This window comes from Dinoponera quadriceps, unplaced genomic scaffold (genome assembly GCF_001313825.1).
Source record: "Dinoponera quadriceps isolate SergipeBrazil2010 unplaced genomic scaffold, ASM131382v1 scaffold3271, whole genome shotgun sequence".
In the NCBI taxonomy this organism is placed as follows: Eukaryota; Metazoa; Arthropoda; class Insecta; order Hymenoptera; family Formicidae; genus Dinoponera; species Dinoponera quadriceps.
In genome coordinates, this window is record NW_014557287.1 from 1,002,026 (window position 1) to 1,016,266 (window position 14,241).

The 14,241-nt window shown below is 44.5% G+C and overlaps 1 protein-coding gene across 2 annotated transcripts in view; it reads right to left on the minus strand.

Annotated features, from left to right (window-relative positions):
* LOC106748908 (spondin-1) overlaps nucleotides 1-14,241 on the minus strand; it is a 28,951-nt gene that overhangs the window by 2,351 nt on the left and 12,359 nt on the right. For both annotated transcript variants that reach the window (XM_014627830.1, XM_014627829.1), the window contains 13 exons: nucleotides 9,934-10,177; nucleotides 9,066-9,252; nucleotides 8,841-9,005; nucleotides 8,641-8,764; nucleotides 8,308-8,438; nucleotides 7,891-8,101; nucleotides 7,026-7,197; nucleotides 6,353-6,677; nucleotides 2,936-3,143; nucleotides 2,095-2,265; nucleotides 691-839; nucleotides 408-486; nucleotides 42-137 (listed from right to left, as the gene is read on the minus strand). In XM_014627830.1, coding sequence (XP_014483316.1) covers nucleotides 42-137; nucleotides 408-486; nucleotides 691-839; nucleotides 2,095-2,265; nucleotides 2,936-3,143; nucleotides 6,353-6,677; nucleotides 7,026-7,197; nucleotides 7,891-8,101; nucleotides 8,308-8,438; nucleotides 8,641-8,764; nucleotides 8,841-9,005; nucleotides 9,066-9,252; nucleotides 9,934-10,177 — 2,262 coding nt within the window. The remainder of the gene's footprint in view (nucleotides 1-41; nucleotides 138-407; nucleotides 487-690; nucleotides 840-2,094; nucleotides 2,266-2,935; nucleotides 3,144-6,352; nucleotides 6,678-7,025; nucleotides 7,198-7,890; nucleotides 8,102-8,307; nucleotides 8,439-8,640; nucleotides 8,765-8,840; nucleotides 9,006-9,065; nucleotides 9,253-9,933; nucleotides 10,178-14,241) is intronic.

Genomic DNA, 14,241 nt, shown 5'->3' on the forward strand with positions numbered 1-14,241 from the left:
CTTGCGATCGTCATTATTTCGTAAAGCGACGTGAAACTTACGGTGTTTATTGGTATTGTGTTTCGTTCCATGTTTGCCTTCGTATTTCGAATTGTCTTCGGAAGATCGTCGACTTTTCCCGTCGCCCTGCTCGCTAGCTGCAAAGTGTTTTTACTCTTAATATTTTACTTGTCTGTCGATTAATTTATTTATTCAATGCGAGAAACAAATCCCACTTATAACCGTGAATAATCAATCCTTAATAACCGTAAGAATTAGGTGCTCTTGTTGATTGACATTCTTAGATGCGCCCTTTATATTTACAAGCGAGTCCAATTTTCATAACCGTAATCCGAGTAATGAATTCGTCTTACGATCATTATTTTGTAACAAACTAGAGGAAAGAGGAAGGAAGCGCGGGTACTCACTGCACGATGAAATCTTACTGCACTTCTTCCTTCGTTGCGTCTTCTTCGGACAGCTCTTACCTCCGCCTTTCGCCGGGACCTGCTCGAGAGATAATTGCATTATCGCTTCTTCCAACCGATTAATCGTAATTAATTCGACGTGATGCGCAGGAATTTCGTCGATCGAGCGGCGAATTACAGCGGAAACAGTCGTTCATTCGTCGCCCGTTGTTCGAGGCGATAACTTCGTTGTTGTCATACTTAATCTCCGTGCGCGAGAGAGATGAACGAAATTATAACGTACTATGATCTCCCTAGTGCTGCTGGTGTACCCGTAACAACCGTCGCAGCTGGTCCATCTACTCCACTCGGTAACCTGACAATCCACTTTAACGTTCTCGCTCGGTTCCATTATCAGGCTGCTGGCTTGAATGTTCCTGAAGTCTGCCTTCTCTGTAAAGAGACGCGACTTAATATTCAGCGAATTGGAGTGATCCGCTGATTAGCGCACACCTATACACCGCGCTTCGTCTACTGACGGTCTTGAAACTTTTAAGCGTTTTCGCGAAGCCGTCGTGAAACAGCATATAATCCGTAACAACTTTCGCATAAAACAGATTCATCACCGTATTGCGCTCTCTTCGTCTTCGTGCGCTGCTGCTCCTTCACGGGAATGTGGTAGCTGAGGACGCTGCTAAGGGACACCTTAAAGTTTTTCATGATCGCCGACAAGTTCGCCCGCAATTCCCCTGAGTCGGTTAGTAAGCGTGTGCAAAGTAAGACAACGAACGGTTGTGATTATTATTAGTGAGGGGAAACATCTTACCTGCGATGCGAAAGCCACCGGCGATGCGGAATCGTGTTTCGTCGGCGAACGAGCGTTGGAATTGGGGGTTGGGGGCGGGGAGGGCGGGAGTTAAGAGAATAACGTGAGCGCAACAGGATGTCGATTGTTCCGGTTAGACTCGATCGAAAAATGCCGAGCTTGGTCTCGCTCTCTCAATCATCAATATAAATGGAAGTAAAATAAATCAATAAAATAAATAAAAATAGGAATTTACAATTACTTCTGAACTTATTTTTTGTTTCATTTACTCTCGAAATCTTTTTCTAATTATATTTCTAATTATTTCTTCAAATTATTTAATGGTGCTCTTTCAAGAACGACTTTTTCCTTGATCCATTTATGCGAATTTCTCGTCATTCACAGCACGAATTAACTCGAATGAACGGTTCTATTCTCTAAATTTCTCAGAGCGAAATCTCACTCGAAGCGATCGTGAAAATACTCGGAATTACAAGAGTGAATGTTTAATTGAAACTAAAGAGTTGATTTTCAATCCATTCGAGTGAACGTTTCAGTCAATTAGAGGGAATCCATTCAAATGACGGAAGAGTACGTCAGATTCGCATTCTATATGAGTGACAAATAACTTCGGGTGGAATTTCACTCGGGGAAATTTCAAAGTAACCGATAACGAGATTGAGCGTAAGGCATGTAGTTGCATGCGATAAATCTTGGAATTGCTGTAGTTGTAGTTTTCGCGACGAGGGGATAGATGGATGATAGAAAGAGAGGGAGGGAGAGCCGGTGGGGAGTTCCGTGCGCACAAGTCCGGTAATTAATAACATTAATTACGCGGTGAGGTGCCGTTGTGAAACGTATGAATATCGCACACACGGCGCCGAATATATCGCGTCAACTTACTTTGATAATCACCGCAGACGCTATTGCAGTCCTGCTCGGTCGGGAAGTTATTCCGATTGCCGCCGCATCCGGTATAGACGAAGAAACGGCAGCGGCCTTCTTTTTTTTCGAAGTAGGATCGCAATATGTTAGAATTGCAATTGCCCTTTTCCATAGGTTCACTGCAGATCTCTATAATCAGTGCGAAACCGCCGTATAATAACGAAGATAATGCAATGGTGAGGCGTGCGTGGTCGGAGCACGGTGGGAAATTTCGTTGGGAATAATCCCGCTGACGAAGAAATCCGATCGCGGAGCTACTCTACGGAGAGAGAAGCGAAACGGCCGTCGATCGTACGAAGATTTAAAGAGAAGGAAAAAAATTATCCTTTCATCAGAGAACGAGATGGGTGGGATGTTGTTTCACATTTTTACCGTAATTCGAATACGCCCACGGGAAAAAAGAAACGACTGCCCCGATGGAATTGGTCGATAGCGCTACGGTGGGGGCGAATTCTCTTGACTCGATAACGGTATTATTGAAACTGGTAAACATTTACGCACTGTTTCAATAATCCGAGTATTAGTTTCAATAATATTGATATTGAATCAAGAGGATTTACTCCAATTATGGAACTGCTGATCAATTCTATCGACACAACAGCATTCTTGTTTTCCGTGCACACATATCGATTCCGCGGGGGAAAATCTCGTAGCTTAGTCTCAGTGATTTTGACGTCGGCGATTCCGCGGTGTACGTGGAGATTTTTCCGAAATCTTGAAATCCGACAGCAAATCGCCCACATGCCCGAATCTCCCTTTGGCAACACTCGACGGTCGAAATGCCAGCATTTCCACTTACTCTCCGCCTCGTTCTTTATAAGCTCGCAGTTCGGAATTGCGGCTATGCACGACACCTGCTGCATCTTACATTCCTCAGGGCTGTCGTCCTTCCCCATGGAGTCCCAGTTTTTCTTCACCAGCCTGGACCTCAGCTTAATACCGGGCCCGCAGCTGGAGCTACACGGCGACCACATGGACCACTCTGTGTAGTGATCGTTGACACATTTCTGCGGCGAACGTAGATCAAGGATCGATTAATCGATAGACAGATCGATGCGGATTGATTACATAGAGAAGCGAATCTCTCTCGGCGTTATTTCTCCCTCCTCTCTTCAGATTTCGCGGAATTTGCCGCGATCTTCCGATGGAATCTCTTTCTCTCTCGGATACGCGGCCGACTCAGAGACGAATCCATTGGATTCTTTCTCGTTTCGAGATTGTATCACAAACGCCGCTTCTCGCCGCTCCTCCGGCTTCGCTCCGGAAAAGACGGACGTTAAGAAACGGGGGGTAGCTCAGGGATGGGCGGAATGTGGAGAGAATGCGAGAGAGATCCGCTCCCGTCATTCGTCGCTCGTTTAATTCGTTAGTTTCCGTCGATCGTCCGGAAGTCACTCGCCGCGCCATGCTGCGCCGTGCAATGCCATGTAGGGACTTAATGACGCGTGATTGTAACATTCGTTGTGCGATAATTACGCGCGTAAAGTGTTAACGCTGAAGTGCACCGATTGCCGCGTGCTAATTAGCGGCTGTTGTTAAATTAGATTGCCACGTCGATCAGTTATACGTTCGTGATGTGACGTGACGTGACGCACGCGCGTCGAGAAAACCCAGCCGTGAATGATCGTTAATTTTGCGCCGGTTCGCTCATTTCCCGATTCCCGACAGCGGGCTGTCCGGGAAAGACAAAAAAAAACAGCGACGAAACAAGCGGTCGCGTTCGTATTCACAGATATAATGTAGCTACGTTCAACGATACGGGAAGAGCTTATTTCCGCGAGTCTCCTCAAATTCACATCTTAAGTACGGAGATTACGCGCTTATGAATTGATTACGAGCTCTTTTCTACTTCGTAGCTTCGTAACGTGTAAAATACTCGTCTTCTCCACAGATATATAAGTTTAAGCGACTTGAAAATAATCTCTTCGAATACACACGTGCACCAGGCATCACATATACCTTAATATTTATTATTATTATTAAGCGATAATCTATTCCCTGCTCAGGGATAAATTTCTTCAAGAGCCAACTGAAGCTTAACTGAAGTCGAGAATCTTCGCGTGAAAACGTTCAGGCATCAATACTTTTCGGGTTATGAGCATTTTCGTGAACGAAATTTCAGGAAAACAGGTGAATAATAAAATTACACTTCTTAGGTAATTCCAGGTGAAGCGTGAATAGAATTTTAACTGGAAGTCTAGTTGCAAAGATACGCGATGTTAAAAATGAGAAAGTCGCGAATTAACCTACCGATATACACCGTTAAAGTATTGCAGGATAGTTTTGATCCTGTATATAAACCGTAATACAATATTACGGCATATATGGAACCTTGTATGCACGGTTGTTAAAAAATGCAACATTCGGAATGAAAGAATAAATTCGTCGAAGGTTCGAGTGCATTTTTCGAGCGCGCTTTTTCAAAGCGCTCTGCCCGCTTACGATGCGCGCCTCGATAAGGTTTTACAGGAACATCCCCAAAGAAAGTAGACTTTATTTCGCGCAATCGAATGAAACGGGGCGCGTCCCGCTAGTGAGATAGATAGCCTTGGGACTTACGTGAGGGTGCCGGTGCCACGGATGGATCTACGAGAAATGATGCAGGTATCGCTTACTCGTGCGAAGCTGTCGCCGCTGGCTGGTGATCGAATACTTAGCGAAGCTGCTGGATTCGTAGCAATAATGAATATCGAGCGGATCCATGCGCGTCTCGTACGAGCGCGGTTTCGTTTCTTTTTTTTTTCCTTTTTTTAATAACAGCCATAACACCGTGGCTTGTCAGAACTTAAGCAGCCGAAACGTGATAAAATTCGGTGTTTTTCTTTTTTTTATGTTTACTGCGCCCGATAGTTTTTAAATTATAAAAGTTTGAGGTTTAGTCAATCGCCGGAGTTGCCGGGCAATGCAGAGTTCGAGCAGCGTCTAGTGAACTTTTCCGCTTTCCGTTTTCGCATCGTTTCAAATATTAAGTGAATTTTTTGTTTAACTTGATTTCGCGCTTTAGAAAAACTTGGCGCGCTTAGGTAAAAAAAATGAGCGAAAAGAACGTTGCACGACCGCGGCTTCACCAATTATTCACGCGAAAATTTCCGCTTCTTCGGCTTTTTTCTTTTTTTTTTTTTTTATCAACGTGGAAGAAATACGCGTCATCTTCCGATCTCGAGATGATTTTTCGAGCTACAATGAAATGTCAAATGACACGGAAAAAAGGACGAATACGCCACAGTGAAAACGCACGTAAGTTCGTTGTTGCAGACAGAACGAAAAAGAGAATTATTGTTGAATGCTACCGTGATTTTTCAATAGAAAAATCTATCATTTATTGTATTCCATTAAATTGGATCGTGTATATTTCAGAAACAAACGGTATCCGCTTGATATCTATTATGTAGCATACGTGAGAGTGGTTAGTCGTGCGTGAGCGAACTTTTCGACGAATCCGATCTGGTCAAACACCAAATTGGCAAAAACATATTTTACACTCGAGTAAAGCCCGAGAAATTAACTGTTATCCCTGAATTAAATGAAGCTTAGGAAACATATCCGACTCCATCAATTAAATAAAGCCGGGGATTCGCGCGCGAATCTAGTGGCGGTTCCCTCTTAATGGATCGATAGTCACAGAGTTATTTAACATTGCAAATTAAGGGATCCCGGCGTATTAAACCGCGAGCGAACGGAAGAATCTACCCCCCTTCCTAATTAATTCCAATCCGGTACTTCGTCCGCGTAAAAAATGTACACGATACAAAATTAAAGAGTTACAAACAAGCGCAAACAAAGTATGAATCGCGTATATATCGTTCCAGTCAGACGGATTTTATAAAAAATATCTCCAGCCTGAATAATTATTTAAAAAATGTTAACATCACGCGGGAAACGCTCGCAATTACTACAATGTCAGGTATGCAAAACTCCGCAGGAATTCGGTCTGCAAAAAACGGTAAAGAGAATCAAAAATATGGAATATCCATTTTTATTGAAAAAAAAAAAAGAAGAGAAAATGATTAAAAGCGAACACTCGTCGCGTCGTGTATAAATTTGTGAATTTAGCGCGAGCCCGCGTCGCTCTCGTACGGTGTCACGCATTTTACAACTGTTCCCTTTTTTATTTCATCCGGATTGATTTTCTAAGGCACGCGCGTCGGGCTCGTTAAATCGGCTTCTCGTCGGAAAATTCACTCCCGTCCGATCACATAATCCTGATACCTCGTACCTGCAGCCAATCCTCCATTACCTCTCCGTTCCCGTCCGCCCTCTCGCCATAGTCCTTGACATAGTCCTCCGAGTGATTCATATCTTCTCTTACCTCCTCCGAGTCCTCGTCCTCACACGGTTCGTTCTCGCACTCCATCGTCTGCTCCAGCCTCGTTCGGCCCGACGCCGTCATGCATTTCTTCCGGTGTTGCTTCTGTATGAAAATCCTGGACCGCGTCTTGCTGCCCTGGCCGCAGGTCGACGAGCACGTGGTCCACGAGCTCCATTCGGACAGTTCGCACTTCTCGTCGTTCAATACGCTATCGTGGTGGTCGGAAATGGCGCTGCGAATCGGAAACGTGATCTCATCCGTAAAATCTCTGTCGCGCGCTTCAGAACGTCTCCCGTGTCGAAAATAATTCGCCGAGGCAAATGTAAAAATCGAGATTTCGCGCATGAATATGAAATGTAAGACAATCATCGCGAACGACGCGACAAAATAACGGAGAGTGACGCGTCGGGAGAGCTTCGAAGGACACTTCAGACAGATCCTCGGCGAGGAGGGAGGTCCGCAGGAATTCCGCGGATCGTGGGAGTGAAAAAAAGCCCGTCGAAAAATACTTGGTCGTAGTTATCATACATAGTCGCGATTGCATCGTAATTATTATAACGGCGTCACATCGCGCTCTTACCAGTTAAGTAGGTTCGTGTTATAGCAAGTACTTCGGTCCGTCAGCCGTGTCTCACACTTATTCGCGATCGCTAACGCTTCGTTGCGATATTGACGTTGTCTCAGGAGAGCGCCTTTGCCGCAGGTAACCGTACACGGGCTCCATTCACCCCATTGTGTCACTCTGCACGCCTCTGTACATGTGAACCACCAATTACTCACGCTGGCGTCTCGCAACAATCGCAGTTGCGATCTAAATTTCGCACTGGCAGAGAAAATCGTTCCAAGTCGGAACGCGCGAAATTAAATTTGGAAACCAACGAAAAATCTAGACGGTGCAACTTATCGTGCAAAGCAGATCTGGCGAGTATCTAGGGCACAAATAAGACGAGAGTAAAATATAGCGGTAAGCAAGATGCGTCGAGTCGCTGCGTTTCGATGTGTTCTAAGTGTTTCTTTCACAAGCGAATTCTTACAAGCATCCAGTTTAAAAGAGCTCTTTTTAACAGAAGACTCGGGAAATAATTAGAGCGAGTCTGTGTGCGAGGTAGAAATTCACGACAGATGTTACTTTCATACACCGTTAGCCGTTTAATGTTGCAAGAGCTCGTCCGCGAATATCAACCGGGCGCTTTAAAACCACCGCTTCATTCGGCCGAACGTGAATTTTTTACACGGTCGGGGAGATTATTCGGGATGCAGTGTGTCACTTTTAAATTTTTGCAGCCTGAAAAAACAATACAATTCCTCGTTGCGCTCCGGCGTCCGTTTGCAATTCGCGTCATCATTCGATCCGCGATCGTCGCAAATCCCCGGCGGATTTCGCCTCGAAAAGCCGACGGTGCGAAACAAGGGAAAAGAAAAGAAAAGAACGAAATGATACTTGCTATTTCTCTTTTTTGATGCACCTGTATCGCCCGACGTTTCGTTGGAGTCTTCGCAATGCTTCTCGTACAACCTTTGCCGGTTCAGATAGAGCTTCGCGAGGGGTTTCATGTCCAGCCCCGTTGGATCGTAAAACGGTGATTCGGAGTTGTTTGGATAAGTCGACGTAATACGTCGGATCGCTTCCTGCGGCACTGTCGGCGAGTCGGGCGACTGGTAATCAAGAGAACGGCGATTAACAATGATGAAAATTGATTTGCTAATTAATGCACGGAGAAAATATTCCAGTGAAAATTACTACACAAGTTTGTAATGCTGGGATATGCCGGAATTATTAACGAAATTACTGTGCGCGTGTTGTTATTTTTAGTGACCTATATCATGTGTGTACACATCACCGTGATTAATATAACATTCACCAAGTAAGAGATGCCGCTGTCGGTACCAGCGTCGTAAGGGTACAAATTAAGCTCCTTGTGTTCGATCCACGAGCAATTAGACAGACAGAGCTCGAGGTTGGAAACGCCGACTATCCAATCCGGCGATGGATCTACGCAAGAATATTCATTCCTTCAGCTCGATTACGAAATACTTGATTTCTGCCTATCTATATTTAATCTCTCTAGAAGTTCCTTCGTTCCCTCCACGAAGAACCGTACGTAGCAAATAGGAAAGAAGCTTCTTTTGATTTCTATTATAATTTTTCCTCCCCTTATTTCGGTTATAATATCTCGCTACATAATCAGCCGTACCGATCATGGATACCAGAGACATCAAATGGTGCTTCTGGTCTACGCGGAACACCGCGAAAGTTCTGCCGGTGACGTTCGGATAACTGATCCCCCTCGCCTTTATGATAGTCCTGATGTGCTCGCTCTGCAAAGACGATCGTGTATGTTTCCGTGCCTGTTGTAAATTCAGCAAAGCCTCTCTCTCTCTCTCTCTCTCTCACCTGATTCTTCAGTTCGCCTTCTAGTTTTCTCGTGGAGCCGTGCTCGGCCACCTGTCGCAGCCCGACGCTGGCCATGCCGTTGTAATGCCAGAAACTGTAATTGCGCGTGTGCGACGCGCCGATCACGTCCGAAAATCGAATCAGCCAGCTCTTACTGGGGAAGTCCTGCGCGGAAAGGAAATAATGAATGGACGCGCTCGCGTTTCGTTAAACCATCCGACGTACTTTGGGATGAGTGTTCCGCGACCATAGCCCTTCGAAGGTGACTTCGTACTTCGCCTCTTGGCAGGCGCAGCAGTCCGGCAACACCGGGCCCTGATCGTCCGCTTCCGCCTTGGAGTCTTGGCACATGTTGAGAATTAAGTCGAAGTCGTCCATGTACCACGTGTCCGGTGTCTCCACCACCGTCGCTCTGTGTAGCCGAGGGGATGAAAAACGGACGACGAATGTGATCGTCCGGAAAAAAAAGAAAGCGAACCAGTCGATTCCGGCAAATCTCTACGGCGGCAAACTTAATTTTTACTATTGTGCAGATTCGATCGCGCAATGAGGAATTATCAGGTCGATCCAAGTCTTCTTCCATAAACATTCCTGAAATTCGTATATTCGACGGGGAGGGACTTCTAAATTGACGTTAATATATCCAATTTCCTTTGACAGCGAAAGAATAAATCGTCTCGATAAACATATTTTGCTGCAAATATCAAACTGTACTTTCCGTTGGTTTTATTGGAATATTGCCTTTACCGTATAAACAAATCTATCGTCGTAATAATACCAGAAACTTCGAGAGTAATAACCAATTTTATGAAGCTCGGAGATCAATTTACTGTGACACGGAACATTATCCGTACATTACGCCATAGATTTGCTAAAATAAGGAAATTTCTTATCGCAAAGACAAACGTTATTTTCTCTCCGGCCGGTCGTATTTACCTGTTATTATTATCTTGAAATATATTCCGTAAGAACACACGACGAGATATTCGATAACAAGTACCGCGAGATAAAACGAGCGACACGAATGATCATCTCTCTCTTTCTCTCTCTTGTTCCGCGCGTTGGGTTAATGTTAATAAGAGTGTCCCATCACCTGAGAAGTATACAACCGCTACCTTCGGAAGGACTGGTCCAGGTAACGGTTATCTGCTCCTTCAGCACCTTGGACGTCTCCACGACGGCGTTCGCGCAATTATCCGCGAATTTGGTCATCATGTCGTCCTGAAGATCGAAGACTCCGACGTCCGCGGTGTCATTCGCATTTTCGGCCTCGGCGGATATGAGGAATCTCGTGAACTTCCGATGCAGCATATCGGTACCGTCGATCTGCAGGGTTACTGAAATAATCGGCGATCTCTATTTGGTATGCCCGCATTGCAATGCGTTCTAAGGGGTGGCCGAGATGTCTCGCGCCGACGTAGCAGGATATTTAACGTGTGCGCTGTTGCTTAGTAATGATTTACGATAACGATGCAGACGGTGATCTCTTTGTTTAGGATAAAATACGACCGATACATTTGCTCTGTGATAATGTCATTCTTTTCTTTCTCCCTCTCTCTCTCTCTTTCTTTCTTTCTTTCTTATTGGGGAAAAGTTCATTGTTTCTCTCTACGTGCTCGCGGAAAAATGTCGGAACACGAAGAAATGGAATTACTCTCCGTCGTGAAAATGACCAGACACAAAAACGGAACCACTGATTGTTTAAAGGTAATGTCGTAAAGAACGAGCGGCGTAATGGCCGCAGAAGAGCGACGAGATATCACGACCACCCTATACATTGTTTCACGTCATGGCTATAACATCATAGAATTCCCGGCAACGTCCCATATATCGCCGTAATTAGACGGCGGGACGACGAGCTATTGCCGGGAATTGCTCGCGTCATAATTTCTGCGCGATATCGCAAGCGCGTCTATAAAAATTTTCCCAATAATCCGGCCGGGAAAAGAGAGGACAAAGGACATGGAGGAACTTCCGTTTTGTTCGCGCGAGCTCCGTGATTAATTGCGAGCGAGAACAAAATTCCGCGTCTCGCTTCAGGGGAGGAAAATTTAAAGGAAAACTTTCGCAGGAAGAACGGTCGAAAACAATCGGTCGCGTCGTTGGAGAACGCATTTCGCGTTGATTTCCCGACGCGTTGGAGTATGAATTTAGGTTTTGATCAATAGAATAGTGCTTATAACATGTCCCGAAACTACCAACCATTCTCTTTTCATAATCACACGATTTCAGTAGATCAAATACTCAATCCGAACGAAAGCAGAAGTAGGACTATTTATGCTGTATTTTTTTTCCGAAACGAACGGACAAATTGCACTCCGTATTGCATTTCGTGCTTCAATAAACCGAAGTACGGAAAATTGTCAGTCAAAACGTATGAAAGAATTACATTTTTATTTCATTAAATTTAAATTCTATCCTCGATCTTATCTTTAATAATGTGAAATATTAGAATTCTACTGCGTATAAAAGAAAAAAAAATATATATATATATATTACACAAATATAAACGTTAATTGAATTACATTAAATCTACCTCCTTAATCTTAAAGTTAATTCTTTTTCGTATTTTCACGAAAGTAGGTTAGACCGCTAGTTGCAACGAATCCTTTAATAACTCTTCTAACGAGCGGAAAAAAAGAACGGAAGAAGCTTATAGAGAAGTTTGGTCTCTTATTGGAGTTATTATTACCGAGAGGCAGTGAGAGTGTACATGTATAAATATCGGCTTATAGATTCTCCATGTATCGAAGGAATATTCGTGTTCTGGGAATAGAAATATATCAGCCCGGGTACCGACCCGCTATTTATAGCATGGATTAAACACGACACACCGTGAATCCGGCGCCGCGTGTTCAAGGGGATTCCTACTTCTTTCCCTATTACGAAATGTTCTTCAGCGTATGTAAGCACGCTACATTTTGTGCGTGACCTTATTTAAAGAACAACCTTAGATTTTATTAAGCTACTGTATATATATATATATAGTATATTTATATACTTGATGGTCTGGAACACTCTATATAATATATATAATGCAAGTATAGTTTTTATCGCGATATCTAGAGTAATAGAATTAAACCGAATCTATTCGCCGAAGACATGAAATAATCGAGGGATCACGGAATTGCTTAAATGATTAAATAAAAGATATTTAAGCGTATTGCGAAACGTTATAGTCGCAAGGTTATCGATTACTCTTTATACGGAAGTACGTAATACTCAGCTGTTTGGTGCCATTTATGGCTTCTGGTGTTTTACAGGTCTTCTTAAGCCGCGTTTCTTTACGTGCGTGAGATATAACACGTCGAATCTCGAATCGATTGAAAAGACGTTTTGAAAGTGAAGAATTTTTCAGCACTGCGCAAACTGCGAGTAAAAGACATGATGTTTCAATCCCCCCCCGTCACAAAGGACTCTATGTCACGATGGCATTAATCGCGAACGAGAAACATCGCGAAAATTCACGAATTTTTACTCGAAACGGGAAGCACGAGCTTCTCACAATTGCATTTTCTCCTTCCTTTTTATTTACACAGCACGAAAATACGGAAAATATGGAAAAATGTGGAATTTAGCTAACAGAGTTCAGTACGTCCCGCTGATTCAGAGTGTCAAGCGATTAGAACCGAAAGGCAGCCGTATTGATTTCCCTCCCATATCATCTGGTCCGTTTCACCGCCGGTTTTCATCGTACAGCGCCGTATTTATCGATGCGCGAATTGTTGCGCCAGTGACAATGACTCACGAGCGACGACGTCGGCGTCGTCGGCGGCTGCGTTCACCTCTCGCATGATCATTCCCATAACCCTGAATTAGAAGAATTAACGGCAAAAACGCAGTTAACTCAGACCTTCGTTGGGGTATCGCGTTTCCCACGCAACGAGCCCCCCGGACGCTCGAGACTGCCCGGGTATCTCCGTAGTTTCGCGTCGAGATCCGCGTCCGCCTGTTAAAGGTAAAAGAGAGAAAGAGAGAGAGAGAGAGAGAGTGTGCTCGAATATCTTCTTTGAGCGTCCGGATTCTCCCGTACGCCCGTATCGTCGAATAAGCCCGGAGGTTCCGCGAGAGAGAGAGAGAGAGAGAGAGAGAGCCGTTGGCCTTAATTAATTTTGTAAATTACATCGCGCGTGTTTCCGATCGCACGGACGTAAGCGCGCATCGAAATCGATAATTTCATCGTCGAATACACTTCCTACTTCGCTTCTCTCAAGCGCAAGATTGAGAGACGATCGATGCGGCCAACTAATCTCGGGCTCGCGACAGTTTCGGAGTTGGCCGAGTTTATCGAGCGATCGAAGCCGATACGTGAAAGCTCAGATTGGACTCGCGGCTCGTATTTTGCACTTTCGCGGTAAATGCGCGCGCGATCGCCGGTAGCTCTAGATACGTTCGACGAGAGAGACAGATAGAGAGAGAGTAGAATGTAAAGAGGGAGAGAGAGAGAGAGAGAGGGAGGACTCGACTTTTCATTCGCAACAAAGCGGATTACTTGCAAAGCCGAACAATAGGATTCATCTATCCGCGCGTAACGCTGCCTCTCTCACGTTGCAGCGGAGCGACAGGGATGAATTATTAATTAATCTCGAATAATAATAATGAACGGGCGCATATTCGCGCGAGCTTTATAATATATAATGTACATAAAGTCGCGTCGCACTTTCCTCTCTCTCTCTCTCTTTCTCTCTCTTAGCCTCTTTTTCTTTCTCCTCTCTGTCTGAATTCCTCGTGGTTGAAATTCCTCGGATAATCGCCAAGAGACGAAAGGACGATGTTAGGATAGTTTCCGCAAGTGTTTGGCGTTGAGTCCGACGGTGCGAGTCGTCCTTTCGTCGACGAAGAGTTTCAACGCCGGGAAACGACGGAACGAATTCGCGGTTCGAGCTCGCGGCTGCACGATTCGCAACACGGAGGGAAAAAGGGCCCTTTGTCATAGCCGCTCTCCCTTTTTTTTCCCTGAAATTTCACCCGCGGGAGTAGATCTGTACAAATCTACCCGTATGACCGATACCGCCGGTATTACCGTTGATGGGGAATTTCTCGAATTTCTGACGAATCATTTATCGCCCCATATAAAATACAATTTTCGAGATGGAAATTAAATTCATATTAAGCGGCGGTCGCAATTAATAAAGGTTTCAACTGTTCTCCTGTATTTTGACGCTCGCGTTATCCGCACATAATTCCGACCTCACCGTCGTTATTACATGTTATTACGTTTATATATATTTTCGTAATGGGCTTCATGTAATATGTAAATAAAAATATGAAGAGTCACCCTTCAAAAGGATGTCTTCATAGAGTCAATAATGTAGTCAGCCAAATGTTCAAATATTGGGCTTATCTCCGAGCCGAGCTCGGGTGTACGTAGCTTCTCAACACAAGCTTTATTTCACGCTGC